A 22,769-nucleotide genomic window follows, 5' to 3' on the forward strand; every position below is an offset into this window, starting at 1 on the left:
AATAAAATATGGCAACTTTCATCCATAACCATCCGACTTTACTCTCCTAAATTAATTGTAAAGTTTTTCAACGCACACTACTCATTCCATTACGATATTCCATGTCCTTCTGTGTTCCACCAACTACTTGTTAAATGAATCTATTAGACGTATGTTGTACGAGTATTATAATGCTAAAACGAACCCCAATTTTATTTTTTAACTACCTATTTAATAAGAATTTTGTCCATTTTCATTGTTTTCATCTGTACTGTTTTTTTTCTAAAATAATCTAAACTTCATATATTATATTATATTTTTTTTTGTGAGAACCATATGCACCTGTAATGTTATTCTTGCATTTAATGTATAAAAGGGCTCAGACCGTATATGTTATAAAATAAAATAAATAAAAAATAATATCATAAGTTAAAGATAAAAAGAAACTATAAACAAATTATTTGTGTAATTATACTAAAATTCCAGTTTTTGAAATAATATTTATGTAGCTTATATCGTTCTAAAAAAATATATAAATAATATGTATTATAATTTTTATAAAATTTTAAAATATGTATAATAATTAAAACGGGTCTAAGTAATTCTAAATTAAATTTTGGACCACAACTTTTTTAGGTATGTGTAATATGTATGCCTTACGTATAGAGTCACTTTCACGAAAAGAGATGGGTGAACTTGATCTAGAATTAATTTTACTTATTACCATATCTATAGACAGTGGATTTAACGTTTTCGTAAACTGTTACTCTAGAGTGGGCGATTCTTTAATTAACAGCTTACCAAATAGTTATATTAACAATCTACTGACGCGATAAGGAGAAAAATGAATTTTACTACAGATTCAGAGATTCTATATTTTAATATATGTACCTTACATTATTTTGGATTTTTAGTACTTATTCTATATAAATATATTATATTAATTATATATTATAATATTATAACATGATATTATTGATTGTTGATAAATTAGAAACGAAAAACGGTTAGAAAATATCAATACATTTCAATCAACAATTAACCACGTTATTCTATGAAAATAAACACAAACTGGTAAATGTACAAAATAAAATCACATTTAAATATCATATATACTCTTATATTGTCAAACTGTAATTATTCTATTATTTGGTATTTTGTAGACAGTTTACATATTCTCGCTGGCTATAAAATGAGCAATCTGGCCGATAGCAGTAAAAATCACACGGATAAGCAAAAGTTTCCATGCGATTTATGTGACAAGTTGTTCGTACAAAAATTTAATCTGACGATACACCGTCGGACACACACAGGCGAGCGACCGTATAAATGCGATGTATGTGGTAAGTCGTTCAAACAAATTGGTCATCTAGTGGTACACAAGAGAACGCACACGGGTGAGCGACCCTATCTATGTAGCATATGCGGAAAGACATTTATATCTTCCGCAGCTCTAACGAAGCACCAACAGGTACACACAAATGATAAACCGCATCAGTGTGACGAGTGCAAAATTTCGTTTTCCTCTAAAGTAAATCTGACTAATCATCAATGGAAGCACACGGGCTTGAAACCATTTCTGTGTGATATCTGTGATAAGTCGTTCACACAAAAGAGTTATCTGGTCATACACCAACGGATACATACGGGTACACGACCATATCTGTGCGACATTTGTAAAAAGTCGTTTATCATTAGAGCAACTTGGAAAAAACATCACTTGATACACCTGAAACAGAAACCATTCCCGTGTGACTTATGTGAAATGTCATTTAACTTTAAAATATCACTGGAGGAGCACCGGCAGACGCACGCGGATGAAAGACCGTTTGCGTGTGACTTATGTGACTGTTCGTTCAATCAAAGTGGCAAACTCGAGAGTCACCAATGCGTCCACCTAGATTCTCAGATTTTTTCTCCGTTGGATGTATGTGAAGTATTGTATGGTAGCGATGATACTGGCGAGACATTTGCAGAAACACCGGTGAATTATACCGTATCCTTGTCACAAGTCGTTCTGCAATGAAGGCAACTAAATATAGTAACAAAAAAAAAAAAAAAAAAAAAATAGTCAAGATGCTGGTAATCAGTGTATGGTATTTACCGTAATTTATTAAAAATTGTATATTATAACGTGGTTATTGAATAAAACAATTTTCTTCTATCAACATTGTAGCTTACATGTTGATAGAAGAAAAATTTTCAGAGGTAATGAAAGGCGTAGTCGCGGCTTTGCGCCCCAATACCTTGTAGTTTTTTAAAATATATTATTAATTTTTATGATTACGTTTTCAGTTATTGTATTGTTTTTGTCTATATTATTAATACAATTATATATTATTTATTATCAATTTATACTATGTATACTAATTACTTATACAATAAGTTAATTGGCTTTAATTTTAATAAATCTTAATCATATTTTATTACATTTTTATATATATTATATAGTTAAAAGTGTTTATCCATATCCTCTTAAGAAGATATTGTAATCGCATATATTGTCTCAGTCTAACCAACGCATCACATTCTTATATTCAGAGTAATCCATTTTAATCTGGTATTCTTAATATTATGGTGAACTTCATTTGTCTATTATCAAATTTAAAGGCATGATTTTAATTTAAGGCACTATGTTGGCTTTTTTGATATATTAATTTTAAAACTGTACTTTTTTTTTTATAAATTTCAAAATATTTATAACTCACCTTAAATTAAGATTTAAAAACAACCCTACCGGAAGTCATAAATAGTATTCTTATCTTTAAATTTGGCAGTAGGTAAGTTCATTATATGCTTGAAATATTAAAAATAACAGAGTAAAATGGACTATTCTGAACGTAAAATTGTCTATGAATGTGCGTTAGTTAGACCGGATTAACTGCCGTTAATTTGAGCTCAAACGACGTAAAGTTTTGATAAAATTAAGGTTAATTTAAGATGTCCGATTTTGATTCTGAAAAAAATCTGAACTCTGCAGAAAATTATCTATAGATCGTACGGAATACTTTGTAACAATTAAATCTTATATTCTAATTAAGTGGTAATAAAAACTTGAAAATATGAATTTTTTCAAATCATAATATTAAATTTAAAATTAAAACCGGAATGTTTCATACAATCTACAGACATTTTTCTGCTGAATTTAAATATTTTTTTCAGAATTGATATCAGACAATACGTTAACTAACTTTAATTAATTTTGTCAAATCAATAAGCAAGTTGTCGTAAAATTCGTTTATTGAATTTTTATTGCTATCGAGTTATTGATATGTGCATGCGCGTACAAGGGTGGTAACCGTCGGTGACTCCAGCCGGTACCCAGATTGCATTTCACTTACACTAATAATCATTTACAACTAACACATAGATCTCGGGCGGCTAAGACGAGTTAATGGATTGCCTAAATGTTGTCCCTTAAATAATAACCGTAGCGAGGTTGAAAATTAATCAGTAATCACTAAGCTAATCTATGAGTTGAGCTGTGTGGTACCAATGATGGAACGTCAACAGACTGATAAATAAGTTTGAGTACAAAATAATTTTAAAAAACAATATATTAATATTAAATATATGGAAATTCATTATATAAATAGTGTATGCTTGACTCGGTAGTGAGATAACGGGGAAATTGTGTAGTACAGTGTATGTTATATAAGAATAATGGTTATAATTTATCATCTATAGAGTTATGAATTTGAAATATTTCACTTGTAGTTATGATAAAAAAATATTTTATATATTTATATTTGACGATTAGTATTTATTAGTGGTTATTTATTATACAATATATATTAACAAATATCGATGATAATTAATGATTTATAAATATTTATTATGCTTCAAAAATGCTGCAGTACTTTTTGGATTCAAATGAGGTATTAAGGTTTGTACTATTTTTTATAAAATTTAAATATATTTCATTCTGTAATGAGTTTTTTTTGTTCATTGACCATAGTAACTAAACATAATAATAATAAATTATTAATAGGTATAATAGTACTATTGTAATATAATAATATCATAAAACTATATTAAATGAGGCAATATGTGTAATGATATACACCTAAGTCTATAGAACTCATGGAACTACCATATTTGGTACATATAGGTAATCCTGTATCTATTCGTGGATTATAACACCTTAAAGTTAAATTTTTAAATTTTTCATCTTAAAGAGTGGTTCAGTCTCGGAGTTTAAGGATGCATAAATTCATGAGCATTTCGTCATCTACTATCTATGTATAGTATACCTATTTTAATTTGAAATAATTATCAAACGATAATACGATATTAAACAACAAATACTAAATAATTGTAAAAAATTAACGACTTTTAACAAAATATGTAATTTATATTAATTATGTCATTTATTATTAATTTCCTATTATTTATATTTCATTGATTATTAATAATGATAACAAGCAGAACGCATATAATACAAAACATTTTCACCTTAGATAAAAACACTGGCGTGGTTTAAAAACGTAATAATAATATTTTTATAAAACAAAATATATTTTAAATCTATACGAACCATATTAGGAGCATACATTTCGCCAAGTCACTAGTTAATTTTTAAAAATGAGACTCCTTATGCAATTTAATTAAAAGTAACTTATTAACTTTAACTTTTCGACTCGTCAGTTTGCAGCTTCGCAGCATTCCATAAAATTTGATTTTTACAAATGTACGAGATGTTACAATACGAGTATCACCGAAATTAGATTTTTAATAGTTATTCCAGTTACGTAGGTCCCTACCTATTCTATCCACCTCACTTTATGGTTATAGTACACTATCATAAAATTGTTAAATGTGTGAAAAATGTGAAACGATGACAAACCAAGCAGCTGCAGTTTTTTAGTAAGTACGTATATTTATAATTTTATTCAAACCATGTTCCACCAATTTGGTTCAAACGAGTCATGTTTTAATCAGTTGATATTTATCGATTGTTTCCCTCCTTGAAAACAGTTATAGAACTCGATGACATAATTTTACGATTTCACGTATATATTATTTCACCGATTAAAATCAAATTATGCAATCATGTGGGCAACATAATTTACAAATTGAGCACACAAGTCTAGCGCATTGACAGAAATTTACTCATTTTGGTTGTATTATTATTATTATTAATTAATTAATTAACCAAATTGGTGATCATGAAAATAATAAAACGGGATATAAACTTGAAAGTTAAAATTATTTTTAATATTCACTCCCTTATAATCATGTATTGCTCAAAATTAAATTTAAATTATTTAATAATGTCTAAAAACCTACAAATACAAAAAAAATACATAAAATTTATTGACAATTCATAAAATATTCTAGTATAATAATTGTTGAAAAATTCAATAATTTTAATCGAAACTTTAACGGGTTGTCATTACGTCAATTTTGATTTTAGAGCTCTGGTAAAAAGGATCAAATTGACTTAAAAACATTCGGTCTACCTGAACTTGGTATTCAAAACACCTGTTGCCATTTTAAAAAAAAATTCAAGTTGTATTGCGCATGCGGACACGAAAAGATCTAAAAATGTAAAAAGCAATGATTTCAAAACCCCCTCTCCAAGACGTACTTTTTGTGTCATTTACGAACGCGCGTTTTTTATAATATACGACATTCTATATATTGATCATTAAACGCCCGAGCTAGATATATATATATATACATATGCGTGTATGTACTGTTACCACTGTCCGTGTGGTTTTCTAGACATTCGAGGTTGTATTAGGCGAAATTGTATATGGCCATGGACCACGAGACCGGTTAACGGTAAACTATTTTCGGCGGGTTTATATCTTTAGTGTTTTTTTTTTGCACATAACGTTCCCTCCGACCGATACTGTATTTGCACGTGCGCCCGATCGTCCGAATACACGCGAAACGTCTCGTAAAAACGCAGTCGCCGTGAACACATCATCATGCGCGTACTATATATATACGCACCATGTACAGGGTGATCCGCGTGTCGGTCCGCCACTTTTTTTCGCAATTTTTTTTGTACGACATCTGCAGCAGGAAGAAAATATCTTTTACTAAAAACGATCGCAAACACTTTTTCAAACACTTTTTCAAACATTTTTTTATTCTACCCGTTTTAAACGACATCAGCCCATCGTGTTCTCTATACAACAGGTATATTATGTTATACATTATACAGTTATTTGATGTCTACGTACGTAAACATACGGCCTTTTATTTTAGAAAACGTTCTTCTATAGTTGCCTGCAAAACGCGAGCGAAAACTCGCACCGCGAAAAAACGTTTGTTCCCGTGAACCGCCCTGTACACAATACCTATATACACATATTGTGTGACGTTATGCCCTCGGGCGACCACTCGTCTTGTTAAAAACGTGTGCGGTAACAGTTTTTTTTTTCGCAAGCTATACGTAAGCGCACGTAAAATATTTTATAACCCATGTGTGTGCGGTGCGGTATATATACGTATATAATAGTATTATACACTCGGGCGGACCTCGCCCGTGACCGCGATTTTTCGTACGCGCACGAGATCCGAAAATTTTTCGTTTTTTAAAAAAAAAGGTTCGGTCCCCCCTACCACACGCGTCGCGGTCTCGACCATAGAGCGGTATTCACCGTTATTCGCGCGTTTCGCGACCGACTGCGTCTCGCGACGGTTATATTATATTACTATATGTATTATTATTTTCGGTATCTGCCTTTATCCGACCGACCGACCGTCCGTCTACCACCGGCCCGTGTCCGTTTATCGCGGCGCGGTAGGGCCGAGGGAGAGGGAATATTCGCATATCGTTGTGTTACGACTGTGTGATGCATGACCACGTCGTTTTACGCAACTGCATGCGGCGGCACCTGAAGGCTATACGACGATGACGCTAGCCCGGCCCAAGTCTCTGATGTATAGTTGAGATCCGATATTATTACAATATGTTTAACCGTTATTATTTCGGCGATACCGCACGGGCATACACCCACGACGGTATGTTGAACACCAGCAAAAGCGCGTTTCTCGCCCGCGCCAGCTGATTATACGTAGACGTGTGCGATTTTAGAGTGATTTTAGGTGTACATTACTGCGGAGGCCGACCGCCCAAATTTGTTTTACGCCTTTTTAAAAGCCGAACACTCTACGCTCGCCAATGCTAATTCACATCATATTAAGTTAATTAATGATGTTTTAAGAGAATATATATACACATTATTATTACTCGTACAGTAGGTATAAATATATCTGTGAGGCGATATTAATAATAGCGTTGTAGGATTTATATTATATAAGTTAAAGTGTAACCATATAACTATTAAGGTATAAGTATTAAGGTTGCACGTTGGTTGGTCCGTTCAATACGGTATACGAGCAGTGGCGTGGCGAGCATATTTCAAACCCTAAGCAAAGTATTTAAACATTGCAATGACCCACCCACTATATACCCCCTGCAACATAATATATAATCTAAATGTATAGTAATCTAAAATTGTCATTACCTATAGGCAAGGCTGGGCATTAACGAGTTAAAAGTTAAAATTAAGCTAAAACGTTAAGTTAATTAATTTGTTACTTTTTTTTTTAAGATTAACGTGTTAACTTCAAGTTAATTTTATTCAAAAGTAACTAAGTTGTTAATTTTCGTCCGAAGAATAATGCAAGAATAATTCAAAATTTTAGGATTTAATTTAGAAAATCGGGGTTTTTTGATAGCTAATTGGTACATAAATGTATCATTTTAAATTGTCCTGGTAGTTTTCTTGAGCGTAAAGAAAAAATATCTAATTATAACAAGATTTTGTGTCTGGAATTTTTCATTTTTGCAAATTAGAAAATTCTAACTTTAAACTAAGTTAAGTTACTTTTTTTAAAGTTAACTTTTAACTTAACGAGCTAATGAAAAAGATATGAGTAACTTTTAACTTAATTTAACTTGATTCTTTTTAAAATAACTTAACTTAACGAGTTAAAAAAAATCGTTTACTTGTCCAGTCTTGCCTATAGGATGATATAGGCCATCAACAATTAAATATAAAAAAATACTATGTTAATTAACTATACATTCATCCATACAAATTTTAATTTTCAAGCTAAACATCAAATACTAGGGCTAAGCATTAAACAAACATAGTTCACCATCACCACGCTACTGATACGAGTAAAACGTATATGTAGTCGGAATTTTACGTAACAGTCGTAATACGGTGTTAACTGTAGCTCAACGAAGATTTGCATGGTTTACTTCATTAAATTCATACGATTTTACATTCAATACTCATCTACTCGAATTAAAGACTCTGGTTTATTTTAGAGCTACTAGAGCTACATTGGCATTAAAGTCCCCGAATCGGTTACTTTGTTGTATATTAAAGTTTATCAAAAGTGTTTTGTATCCCGCATGTTTTATTCTTTTTACTCCTACATTACGTTGATGTTTTATTGAACAACTTTTGATTCTGAGCTGAGCAATGAATGTTATAATTTATAATTTTCAAAATCATTTTTTTTTTTTTTTTTGGCTCTTTTTGACTATTTTAGCCACATATAAAAAATTTAAATTTTTGATTTGTTTATTTTTTTTTTATAAATGACGATAAAAGTATTAATGTAAAATTGTTTTTAATTTAATACAAGATTTCCAATTTGATGTGCTCTAAGCATTTTAAAATTATTTAAAATTAAATATTTTCTCCAAGGGTATTTGAAATTTAAATTTTGAGTGTAGACAGTAAACCCACGTAAACATTTGATATTAATTAGTCTAAAAACAACACGAACAGTGTAGACATCACACCAGTTATTTATTAGGATAATTCGAGATACATAGCAATAATTACCAGTATGGCACAATCATATTGCCATATTGGTTGTATTGTAGAACATAACAGAGTAGGATACCTACTGTGTTTAATTACGAATTAAATATAAAAACGAATTTAATAAAAATTAATATTTCGCATTTGTTTTGGATATTTTAAGTATATTTTAAAGAAAAAATTTTCAAAATAAATTTTGCTTTTAAATTTGTCAATACTTCATGCAACAAACATCAAGTATGACGTTGTAGTTGAATAAATAGTCATTACATATTTAAAAAAGGCTAATCCACTCTTTAATACCTATACATTTTCTTAAGTCTCTTCCTAAATTTCTAAAAGTGATCAAAAAATAAAAAATACGACATATTATAACATGTTGATAAATAGACAAACGAGCTTATTATCTACGAAAATGCCATGCGTACGGCGTAGGTACATCAATTGAATTATTCATTGGCGCCGCGTTGACGTTATTTATGGCATCTATACACATGCAACTAATGAACCGGCCGCGACTATGGGTGTAGGTAATCAAATCAGCACATTCATCTATGTTGTGCAGGGGCGAATGGTAATTTTTTATTTTAAACTACAGAAAAAATCTTGCATATACGTATAGTATGGAATATAATCGCGTACATAATATTATTATTATAATATCAAATGTACGCGTTTTCCGTCTCGATTCGCGAGAACTGTATTAATGCACGTTGTTATGATAATGATAGGTACCTACTACCAGTTCTATTGGTCGTTTTATCATCGATATATATTGCAATAAAACGATTCTTTTATTCAATCAGTGGTTTTACTTTATGATGGTTTATAATTCACAAGAGCACGACATAACAGCAATCGGGCGTGCCAGTTGTGAAACTAGGGGTTGTTTGAGGAGGGGGGGACTTTAGCTTGATTTACCCAAAAACCAAATTATTATTAAATACTCGTGCGCGATTTAAACTATGTATGACAAACACAAATTATATATAAAACTAAATGTTGGATACCAGAGCCGCCCCATATCGATGACAATATTGTTAACATCAAAAATAGCAAACTGAGAATTCTGATTTACAAATTGAAATATTTTGTTTATGCAGCGATAAATAATTGATCACTTATGTACCTAAACTGTTTGGCTGAAAAAAAAAACGTCATCATAAATTTGCTACTAACCTTATTATATATTATAATAATAATAATAAAAAAAAAAACGAAATGTATATTGTATGTGTACCTTTTTGTTGAAGATATTATTTTGACAACGACATATTATCTACATTTACAAGGTAAAATGTGAACATTACTTAAGCAGTTAAGTATATTATTAATTATTATGTATTATGTATACAACTCAAGCGTCTCAAGCAAATATATACATATGCATGTACAGACGCACGTTGATTATTATTATTATTTTTTTACCACTTACAAAAGCCAAATTATATTTTTTTCTTATAGTTTAAATGTCAATAAATAAATGAATTGTATGTGAATAAATACATCGGGCACAATGCAGACATGCAGCTTTGTACTACTATATTTTCGTAATCCTTAAATTCTTATTTTGTTTTCAACTTAAATAAAACCTCTAAACACAATTTACACGCCTGGTCGTATTTCAGTAGATACCTATTCCAGGAATATATAAAACTTCATTTTTTTTTTTTTGTAATTTATCAATAATTATCTTTTTACCTTGAAAAACTCAACTAAAAATTAAAAAGCTTACCTAAATAATTAACATATAGAGAATGTTTTATGTAATTTTATGAGCTAATCAATACTTTTTGGAAAATTGTCTGAAAACCTACTATACATTAAATAATATTTTGATAATAATTTAAAATATTATAAATAAATAGGTAAAATGTTGTTCTTATGTTTATCACTAAGTAGTTTAATCAGTTTGTTAGATATCTATAAGCCGATGTTGAGCTGTTTTTATCACACTTAGAAGTGTTAGAACAATATGTATACCGTCCGATTTGGAAGGATTCACTGCACTATTATTGTAATATAAAATTATGAGCAGTGATATTTCGATACACTGTCTTCGACGTTATCATAATGTCTGAGAGACGTCCTTCTGCAGTTATCGCGATAGCAATAATAATTGTAGTTATTAGTTATTACTCAAAGCGTTATTGATATACAGCTAGATATACTAGATATAGCTTGATATACAGATATAACTGTAGTTTGCTATTGGATAATATTATAAATATCGTTGTGTATGGCTATACAGATGGTATTGTTTTCGTGACAACGATGCTAATCCGGAAAATATAATTTATTATTCGAATATATTTTTTTACTAAATCGGCCTCAGCAATAAACCAGGGCAATGCAATACTGTAGACAATAATATTATGTTATACACTCCTTGTATTATTTATTGTTATTACTTTATTAGTTATTGTTATTGGCATTGTCGTCAGCTTTAACTTCACGGTTACAGTTTATTACAATAGAATATTTTGCTGATAACCATAGCTATTTTATCTATGTGACTATGAATAATAATTTACATTTCAAGCGAATAAAATTCTGTTTAAAATCCTTTGAAAATAGTTTCTTAGTTTTTTTTATCTATATTTACAAGTTAGTGCTATAGCATAAAATATATATAAAATCCTTTGTTATTTGTTAGGTCCGTCAGTAAATCGACACTTTTTTTAATAATCAATCACCATGTTTTTGTGTTGATCAATCACTTGGCGAGATTTTGTTTATGAGTAAATATATATAAATTTGAGAGCAATTCAGTTTAGGTATAAATTGTTTATGGTAAGTATAGTATCTGGGTGCAGGGCAATCCACTTGCTTTTTGTCTGGTAATTTTTGTTTAGTGAAAAGTTGGATGCCATGTGACGGAGATGACGGAGATGTTTTGTCAGTCTAGAATAATTAGTAGGATATATTATAATATTACCTATATTTAAATTGTAATATGTCGTTATTTTACTCAATTTCGTAAAAAAATAAATTTCATACCCTCATAAAATTTTTTCTATTTTGACGCTGGAGTTTTTTTTAACAGTTATTTGAAGAAAAAGTTATGGAGAACCTTGTATTGGGTTTTTTAACCATAGATATTACAAAAATTTTATGATTTTCAACTTCAAAATTCCTTGCAAATATTCGCGATTTGGCATATTTCGTAAACATTTGAACTTTAAATGCTTATAAACAAAAATTGTGACTAACGATTTTTTTACTACGACAAGAACAACTTATAATAAGCTTTGTATTAAATTTTAAATATTTTTTGTAAGGCCAAATATTTTTTATCGGCATTTCAAGAAAGAAAATTTAATCGTTAATATAAAAATTTGGTGAAAATTTCAAGTATTTACAATGATTTGTTTTTGAGTTACAGCAAAATAAAAAAATCGATTTGGTCAAAAAGTGGTTATGCGTAAAAATTCCCGTTTTCCGTTATTTTTTCAGGGTTTTTCCTGGCGCTTTTGAAAACTACTGGACATTTTTTACTATTAACCCCCCCACGTACCTACTAGATTCAATTTCCTTTTCAAAGAGGGACTGAAGTCAAAAATCAAAGCATTACTATTTATTACTATTTCAAAACGTGATGACAGACACACAAAAAAAAAAAAATAAAACACACATCATTGTAGAATCAATATACTCACCACTCCGTTCAGAATCTAAAAATGCTGGCTTGAAAATCTAGCTAGGTAAATAAATTACAATTTGCTGTAAACAAAATCCCAGAATAGTTTAGTAACAAAAACAAACGTGATTTTAGTTATAATCTTTAACCTAAGACGATAAATTTGTTAACTTAAATCAGTATATTTATTATTCGGATTCGGTAGAGCCTAGAAAACCCTCGACGACGGAGATATTGGCGGCAGAATTAACAGTACTAAAATGAACGACCTTATAAGTTTTGAAAAGACGTGTAAATGTGAGGGACCGTACCGATGCAACTTGTGCATAAAAACGTTGTTTCAAAGTATTAATCGGACGCACAGGGGAGATAAGTCGCATCCATGTGACATTTACGATCAGAGGCGCACCAGTAACAGCCTATTGATGGTACCTCAGCGGACTCGCGCCGGCCAGGAGCCGTACCCCTGTGATGGATGTGATAAATCGTTTACTCATAGATATAAGCTAACTAGACACCGGTGGGTGCACACGGGAAAAAAACCATACTCGTGCGACGAATGTGATAAATCGTATGGTTATATCAGTGGCCTGACTGTACACCAGCGAATACACACGGGAGAGAAACGATACTCGTGTAATGAATGTAACGAATCGTTTCTTTATAAATATAAACTGATTATACACCGGCGGATGCACACGGGAAAGAAAATATACTCGTGCGATGAATGCGGTAAATCGTTTGATTATAAATATAGCCTGACAGTACACCGCCGGACGCACACGGGCGAGAAACCATATTCGTGTGACTCGTGTAAAAAATCGTTTTCTCAAAGGGGCAACCTGACAACTCATCAGCAGTCACACAAGCGAAAGAACCCAAACCCGCGTGGTGTTTGAAGTAAATCGTTAGCAATAGTCTGATTGTACATCTGCAGACACTTGTACAGTCAAGCTAACGAGTAGTTTCTGGTTTACATTTGTTTGACGTGCACAACTAGTCGTTCGCTGAAAATATTTATATGTTCTTACGTTGAAATATTAATATTCATCTCCGCGAACATGAAATTGTTTTTCCAGTAATATATTATGCATATTTATACGATTGAATACTTTTCATACAAACTTAAAAATTACAAATTGTAAGTCAATGCAGTAATCAGTGGTTAGACGATCAAACTCTGAATTTAATATCTAAGACTATAGGTGGTTTTATGACCGACCTTTAAGTGCCATCGATATCCCTAACCTTACGACGAGTTCTTATGTGATGAACTCTCTTATAATATTTCATCTAATCAATACGATAGTTGGTTGTGATTAATAATCACTGATTATAGTGGCTCCATTAGATGGGATCGTGATGATCTCACAAAAGTTTTTGTTATACTGAAGTTTAAATTTTCTTCGTAGAGGCGTGTGGTTTAAGTGTTATTGTTTAGCTATATTTTTTTAATATATGTTATCTATTTTGTTAGTGTTAATAATTTTATTGATTTTAATAAACACAGATTAGTTTCATCCGACAATAATGTATTCCTCTGAAATAATTCATTGTGGAAAATTAACTTTCACGTACCTATGTACATTATTATAAATATATATTATTTTACGTAAATATTGAGTTACTTTAAATAACTAGCCACTGTTGTAAAAGTCAAAAATGTTATAATATTATAGTATATTAATAAATTCAAAATCTTTAAAGTTGGTAACTTTATTTTTTAGAAATAATAAAGGTAATTTTTTGCTATTTTTTCACTAAATACAAATTTAAACAATAAAATAAAATAATTTTTTTGAAATTTAACCTACTTACACCACTATGGCATAAGTAGGTACGTAACATAAATTCATAATTTCTGATCTATAACATAAATATAAATATTTGGTTGATAGTTCATTTCTTATAATAAGTTATTACTTTAATTATAATAATCTAGTTTATATGTTATTATTAATTGAATGTTCAAGCTTCTAGCCATTTAATTGACGTAATTTATTACAATAATTGAATTATATTTAAAATACTACGTTTAATAACGTTTTATACTACGTTTGAGTAAATAATATGATGATAAATTTTGTGTTTAGAACAGATCAATATAAATCATATTTAAGTCCCTATTGAGTGTTTATTTTAAAAATATTGGGTATATTTTTATATTATTACTAAGTTCAAAACTTTGAATTGAAGTGGTGAATTCATATTAATATTTAGAATGGCACATATGTGTGTTTTTGTATGATGTAAAACTTAAGATATAGTAAAAATGATTCACTATTTTGAAGAATGTATCCGTTTGAAAATTGTCTAGATAGTATTTGGTGGTTCAAAAATAAAAATGCCAAATTTTTTAGTTTATATTCGGTTTATGTATTGTATTTTTTTTTCTTAAGTAAAAATATTGAATTCAAAGTTCCTCGAAATTGTATTACTAAATTTAAAATTGATTAAAAATCCACGTTCACAATATTATTTTTAAGTGTAATTTTAAATTTGTACAAAACGTGTAACAACAATTTATCCTATGACAATTTTTGTAGTTTTTTTATTACTAAAAATAATAATATGGTAGTAGAATAATATCATAATATCAGTAGTTATTTATTTGTATAATATATTAGGTTTACATCAAGGCAAACATTTTAGTACCAAACTCAACGCGATACGATCACATATAATAGTATACCTATTAACGATTTTTATAATTAGAGTCATTAATAAATGGCGCTCGACGAAAAATGTTTAGTGTTTGAGAATAAAAAAGAAATGATAATATTTTGTCATTCTTTCTACTCATTAATTTATAATTATCAAATGTAATTTCGATCAACATTCTTTGGCTGGATTGATTCAATGATCAACTAACACCGTTAGTAACAACGGCGTTTGTAATAAATTCGAAAATTATTTTCATTAAAATTAAATAATTCTATCACTGTGCACTATAATTATATTTTATCATATTGCTGTTCAAGTAATTTAGTTTATTAATAATATCAAGATAGGTTCATTTCATTTTTTGTGAAAACATTGCATTTATATTATTATTAATATTTAGCGTAGATCTACATATGTCGTATACCATATTATTATATTACCATTTATATATATATATATTTATATATATACGTAATATAATATAATATTAGTTTTATAATTGTTATAAATTCAATACACCTTACTCTAGAAGTCTAAAACAATGTGAATAATAAGTTTATGATATAAATAGGTAAGGCCTATAAATAAATTAATATTAATATTTTGAAAGTGTCTTGCGTATTAGTATAGTAAAATTCATAATAGGTTATACATAAAATATTTAAGTCCTAATGAATAATGTTTTTGAATTATAAAAAAATAACTTACATCGTTAATCTACGTTAAAACATGTTATTTCGCTTAAATTTGAACTCCAAGTATCTATAAAAGAAATTGTATTTTATTTATTTTTATAGATTTTTTAGTTTCAATATAAAAAACTTATCAGTTTTTATAATTTTATTATATTTTGAAGTCTCAGCTATAAAAATTGGAACATTTTATGAATTATTAAGAACAAATAATTTGCAGTTTTTTGCGATTTTAACGAATGACCAGTGAACAATTATAAAAAAATATTGTAATTACTGACTGAGTTTTTTCGATTTTTTTAAAATGATATATTTAAACAACCTATAAGTAACCTTGAATTAATTGTTCAAGGTTTTTAACAGAGCGATAATTTTTTTATAATTACTAATTGAAAAATTGTGATGTTTATAAATAGCTTAAAAGAGTTCAAACATTTTGAAAATATTGTCATGTATATAAATTGCTAATAAAAATAGTTTGTGCAAATTTAAAAATATATTTACGGTTATGCTTTAATAACATAATTTATTTGATCAAAAACTGGTTTTCGTAAAATGTCCAGTTAGTTCCTCTAGCTTTTGTTTGTTTCTCTCGATTGTTTTGAAAAATACTGAGAATTATTTATCTTGACAATTTAGAAGTAAAAAATAGATCCTGTTTTCTACCATTCTCAAAGCTGAAGATCAAAGTATTTTTTCAACCTCTTATCGTGTGTATACAGACACAAACATGAAAACGCATCATTATAGAATTTAATACATTCACCGCTCACCGCTGAATCTCAAATTAAGAAATATTCTATGTTACTGCAGCGGAGTATGAAATGAATATAATATGTGTACAATGAATAATGAACAATATGCAATTTAAAATACCGTTTTTAAGGTTATATATCGATACAAAGAAACAAATTTTTTGACTAAAAATCATAAGTTTGGACGTAAAAAAAAACCTATACAAACACTTGAGATATTACATCTCCACAGCCCGAGACTCGTAATATTATAAATAGTGTACAAGGTTATTCGAACAATAATAATATTGTGAAGAATTTAAATTGTTACAATAATAATAATAATAATAATAATAATATAGCCGGAGTTATGTATATTATTGCGTACACTAGGTATACGGTAACAGATATTATAATTTATAATATGATTCAATGTTACTCGGACTTATTACATCCATCCGGCCGCGTCTATTTTATTACACGTCTTGGTGTGGCGAGTTAGGTGTATCATCATAATATATATTATATCCAATAACATTGCATATCTAAGCGCATGTCGTCCGCACACCGCATATTGTAATACGCCATCATAATATATTACTCCGTCGATCGTCTCGGCGGCAGATTTGACCTTTGCGAGCCGTATTGTTACCGAAATATAATATACTCAACGAGGCTTTAGCGTGGGCGTATACAATGCTACGTATACACGTGTCGTCGTAGTATACCCGTGTACCTTTATGACAATAAACACAAGTACAATACAATGGATTAGATATTTAAAGGACCCACGAAAGGACACAGTTTATAATATTTTAATATTTTTTAAAAAACAGTACTTCAGGCCAAAATAATAATATACACCGCATTCGACACGCAACTAAACGATCTATAATATACATCAATTTCATTATTAAACACATATTTTACATTGAAATATTTTATAATTATTGTTTGTGAAACTTTACAAATGTTCGTTAGCTCAACGAAATACGACAACGTTGGGCGTATCTTACCACAATAGTGTACGAATATTTGGTAGTATATTTGTCGTCCATCCGACGAATTTATCGTGATTGTAGCGCATCAGCGTTTCCCATAGGAACTAAAACACTTTATGTAATTATATCGATCATAAGCTAATACACACGCGAATATACGACCACGATTGATAATTTTATCAAACTTTTGGAGGGCTTACAACGATTGAAGCAACCATCTGCAGTATATATCAACATTGCGTTTTGTGTTTTCATAAGGTTTCAGTTATGACATTGCTATTACATCTAAAAAATATAGCGAAAAATCGCAATATATTATTTATTATTGATTTATTTGTATTATTATTTTTTTGTTACGAGTAGTATACTATAATATGATATGTAGATAAACTATTTATGTATAATTTAACCATATTATAAGTAATGCGAAACATATACTACAACTTAATGAGAAATACAACAGTTTAAGTTTAAAATATCTGATAACAGCGAATATAAATATTACTATAGAAGCGGGCATATACAATTATTATTTCTTAAGTATATTTTGATAAATACTTTGAAAAATAGACTTGCTAAATATTATAAAAGCTATTTGGTTTCATACTTTCCGAGTAATTGGACGTACCTATCTAACAGGAAGTTTTGAATTTATCACTGAGACTCTGAGTCTACACTGGATTGATTAGGGCGGTATTTAGAAAACGGTTCATAAAATATATCTTTTTTGTAAATTATAGAATATTTAAACGCTCACTGTCCAACTGTGTACATATGTTATATTATTTTTCCAGCTCTTTAATTGGAATATATCAACAATAATACTTTCGGAAAAACATTTAAAACATACATAAGTTAAAATACAGCGTTAATTATTAATTTATCCTTATTGTTAAATCATAAAAATTTAATATTTTCGGATTGGTATGGATTGTTCCTTTTAAACAAAATATAATCTATCATAATATTATCTTTTACAAATAGCATATGTATTAATTTATACGTGTTTTATATGACTCGCAATAAATAATCTTATAAATATGCAGGAAAAAAATAATAAAATTATTATAAACCTTGATCTTGTTATAATATATTAAATTATTATGTGCTTTATAATTACACAAATTTGTTATACCTAAGTCATAACACTCATAACCTAACCATTTTTATAAAACATTAATATATATTTTTTAATAATAGTTTTCTCATAAATTCATTTATTTAATAGGTAGTGTATATTTTAATACAATAGGTTAAATATTTAAATAATAAAATAATAAAATATTAATAATATGATACAAACATATCATAATCATTAATCAGTTTTATTATTTCTTCAATTTTACATGTTGTATCGCACGGAGTTATTATTCCTTTATTCCATCGGGTTTTACGAAACAATAATGAAATATTATTTTAGAACTAATACGATATTGTATGCAAAAGGTGTGAACATTTTGAATTTTGGTACATCAATATTTTTATTCGAAAAATTGTAACGTTTTGATATTTATAAATTTATTAAAACAATAATGTCAACTTTAATCTGTTATAATTTCTATCACCTATTAGATAATCTTTATTATAATGATTATTGAAACATTTAGTTTTAGGTTATTTCTATACATATCAAAGGGTATTTAAATATTGTCATACAAGTATTGTGATACAGGGACTACTTTGTATTAGATTGAAGAGCCGTAAATCATAGAAAAAAACGCAAAGATAGACAAGAGTACGTAGACAACTCTTTCAAATGATACAATCTGACCTACCTACAATAGCGATACCTAAGAATAGATAATAACGCGAACACAATATACACAGTTGTAATGTTTGACATTCATAAACCTAACTTCCGTGCGAGTAGGTAGGTCAAAATATTTATCATTCAAATGTTTCTCCGCGTATTTGCATATTTTCGAAGTCTATAAGTGTCGATACTTTGATTCAATGCAAGAACACACGACCATCACGATACCATCGAGTCTATAATATTATGCAATTTTAGAATAATATTATATAATATTTAGTCCATTCTAAAATCAATGATAATATTATCTGTAGATTATGCTCTCTAATGTGACGGTAAAAATTCTTACTCGTGTATTTTATCAGTTCGTCGTTATAACACAAGGTTGTACTTGTATAATGTATAATGTTTTACTCATTGAATAAAACGTCAAAGATTTAATGTTTTGGTTATTATTTTATTTTATTTTTAATTCAGTTAATACGCATTATATGTGACAGACGTTGTAATCTTAATACATAGAATGAAACTTAGGTGCGACGTATAAAAACCACTGAATATACTACTCGTAATTAACATATTATTAAAAAAATAAAAAAATAAAACAACTATATAAATTTACAGCGATAGTATCATAGAAATCGACATGTTTTGACTATATTATACTATCGTCATAAAAGATTAAAAGTATAATATTTAACTTTATTTTTACTTTTTAATGAAAATGATTAAATAGGACATAGTTTTATCAAGTTGAGTGGTGTATTATACGAGTATTCGGATAATATTATTTAAATAACACTCAACACAATATCTATGCGTGGTCTCTGTGCAAAATATTGTCAGTTTAAAATATTAAATAAAATAACGTTTTGAATACCATTATAATGTTCGTATAGGAGCAGTCTCGCTTTTTTCTTGGGCGGAGGAAGAGCGAAGTCTACCTTTTGTCTTAGCGCTTGGCACAATATTTTATGACTTACAAGATTTTTGGGTTGCATTTTTTTTTTTATTATTATTTGTCATTATTTCCTTTATCACCTGGCGTGTTCCGGTGTATCTTTATACAAAGCTTGAAATCGTCAACTATATATTATATTCACCATAATACTTTCTCACACAACTGTTCATGGCCACAATCGTTCCATGTCTAGCAAACCATACAAACTATATAACATATACTATAGGTAAACTTTAATTTGGTTTTTAGAATCGATTTTTCAACTTATAATTTATTAATTCTAAATTCTGAACCCGCTATATGCTATACTTACTACTTATGAATTAAATTTGTAATTTTTGGATACACCTTTTCAAAATTGACGTCTGTGACAAAATTACAAACATTATAACTGGAATTGGAATTTTTATATTTCAGTGTAATGTGTAAATGATTACTAAACTGTGTTGGCCGATTGGTCAAATTCATTTCAGCCGAAAAAGAATGATGATCAAAAACACATTCGATAATTATAAATTAATGACTGAGAAGAATTATAATGTGTTCTCATTTCCTTTTTAGTCTGGAACGCCAAATACCTTTCGTCGAGCGTCATTTATTAATGATATTCATTATACACCGTGTTACTTAAATCATTAAAAATACTATTCTCGATATTCCCATACGAATAATATTGTTTAAAAATTAATTCTTAGTTTCCTTTGGCAAAATTAAACAACGAATAATTATATTTTATCAATCGTAAATTCGTAACGATAAATGATAAATTATATACAAATGTCAGGTAAACTTCATTTTTAAAGTGAGTGAGTAACAAGCTGCAGCTATTACTCGTATATTTGAGTTTACCCAAACTCTGAGTTCACCATAATATGTTATCACCAGAGTCCGGATTTATATTCTGTTAAAATGTTTGAGATATGATGTATATATGCAGCTAAAATTGATAAAATATTCCCAAAAATATTCTTAATATTCTCAAAATATTCCTAATATTCTCAAAATATTCTGAAAAATATTAATAATACTAACTAATAAGTAAAATAAAAAATAAAATGCAATATAATTATTGATTATGATTATGAATTTATAGTCTATCATTATTTATATAATTATATCTTATGCTACATCACTTATCACTAATCTCATTTAAAAGACGATTTTCAGTTGAGCCCAATTCATAATAATTAATATATTGTAGTATTGTTATATTAATAGCTGTAAATTATTATTTACTATTAAAATAAGTCGAGCAATACCGTGTAATTCTAACGGTGTGAATAGGACCAACTGGACCAAGCATCTATACAATTTAAACAGTTTCAAATTAGTGTTGAATAATCCATAGTAAATAGAAAAAAAATAAAATATTTAATGGCAAAATATTTTGATTCTCCGCGATTAATATATTTAAAAAATACTAAATTACTGAAATCGTAATTTTTCGTTTAACTATACAATAATTTTCTCAAAATTTAAAATTTGAATGTCCAGTGATTATGTATTTTTAATAAATTTTAATTGCAATTAAAAAGTGTGCCTATGTTATGCCATAAAATATTCATCAATTTTGAATTATTATTAATTTGTATCAGTAAATTAACGTTTGTTAATTTTAAATTAATTTAGTAAATTGAAAAATGTTTTGAATTCCACAAAAAAAAAACAAATTTTCGACCACCTATCCGTCACAAAATAATATAATTATATTATAATGTTAATAGGTATTTTTATATCATTATTTTGACTAAACGATTTTGTTCGGACGGTTCTAACATGGAAACATCAAACAGCTCATATTTCTCGCCATAAAAATATTTCAACAACAAAAATCTTCGGATTATATAAAGTGGGTGGGCTACCTAAAATTACCACACCCGGTATGAAATTTAATTTAATAATAACAAGGTGACTTGCTAATTTTGAAAACTAACTTTGTATTATTTAAAGTTATACGTTATTTTTGGCATATATTTCAGGTTTATTGGGTAAAGTGGGCGGGCCAAGTTCATGGACGTATTAAACACAATCTCAGCAATCAGGCCTTGTAGAACGCAAAGTCCTAAAGAATCCAATTTTTTTTTAAATTATAGACACAAAAATAAACTTATCTATAGACTGATTGAAAGTAGCTGGGTAATAAAATAAATCGAATCAGCGTAATAAAGGTAAATATTACAAATTACATCAGCTACATCATACTAAAAAAATAATATTGTTCTAGGTAAAAAAAAGATTTTTGAATAACGAACTAAAACTACGGTACTTATAAATAAAAAACAAGGTTGGTAAGTTTTTAACATTTAATAATGCTACAGTTTAATTTTTCAATCGTTTGGATATTACAATTATTACGTGCATAGATACAGCAGGAGGTATTTAGTTATTAATAATAGTAAGTTATTTAATCAATTTAACGTGCACGGTTTTATTTTAAAATTTAAACTCAATTTTTATTTAATCCAATTAACCAATATTCTCCAACTGTCCTTGGGTACGAATTGCTGTGCTGAACTGTAATATTAAATTATAATATCAAACTAT

The 22,769-nt window shown here is 28.5% G+C and overlaps 2 protein-coding genes across 2 annotated transcripts; both read left to right on the forward strand.

Moving 5' to 3' along the window:
• Positions 1-1,171: 1,171 nt before the first annotated feature.
• Positions 1,172-2,005, forward strand: LOC132925471 (gastrula zinc finger protein XlCGF71.1-like). The gene has a single exon (XM_060989866.1). The coding sequence runs from the start codon at positions 1,172-1,174 to the stop codon at positions 2,003-2,005; it is 834 nt and encodes a 277-aa protein (XP_060845849.1).
• Positions 2,006-12,680: 10,675 nt separating this feature from the next.
• Positions 12,681-13,319, forward strand: LOC132925472 (gastrula zinc finger protein XlCGF71.1-like). Its single transcript, XM_060989867.1, has one exon. It carries the CDS (start codon positions 12,681-12,683, stop codon positions 13,317-13,319), a length of 639 nt encoding a protein of 212 aa, XP_060845850.1.
• Positions 13,320-22,769: the final 9,450 nt, after the last annotated feature.

The sequence above is a fragment of the Rhopalosiphum padi genome, chromosome 3 (genome assembly GCF_020882245.1).
Source record: "Rhopalosiphum padi isolate XX-2018 chromosome 3, ASM2088224v1, whole genome shotgun sequence".
Taxonomy (NCBI): Eukaryota; Metazoa; Arthropoda; class Insecta; order Hemiptera; family Aphididae; genus Rhopalosiphum; species Rhopalosiphum padi.

Coding starts and splice junctions, on each gene's coding strand:
- LOC132925471 (XM_060989866.1), top strand. CDS start 1,172: ATGAGCAATCTGGCCGATAGCAGTAAAAATCACACGGATAAGCAAAAG.
- LOC132925472 (XM_060989867.1), top strand. CDS start 12,681: ATGAACGACCTTATAAGTTTTGAAAAGACGTGTAAATGTGAGGGACCG.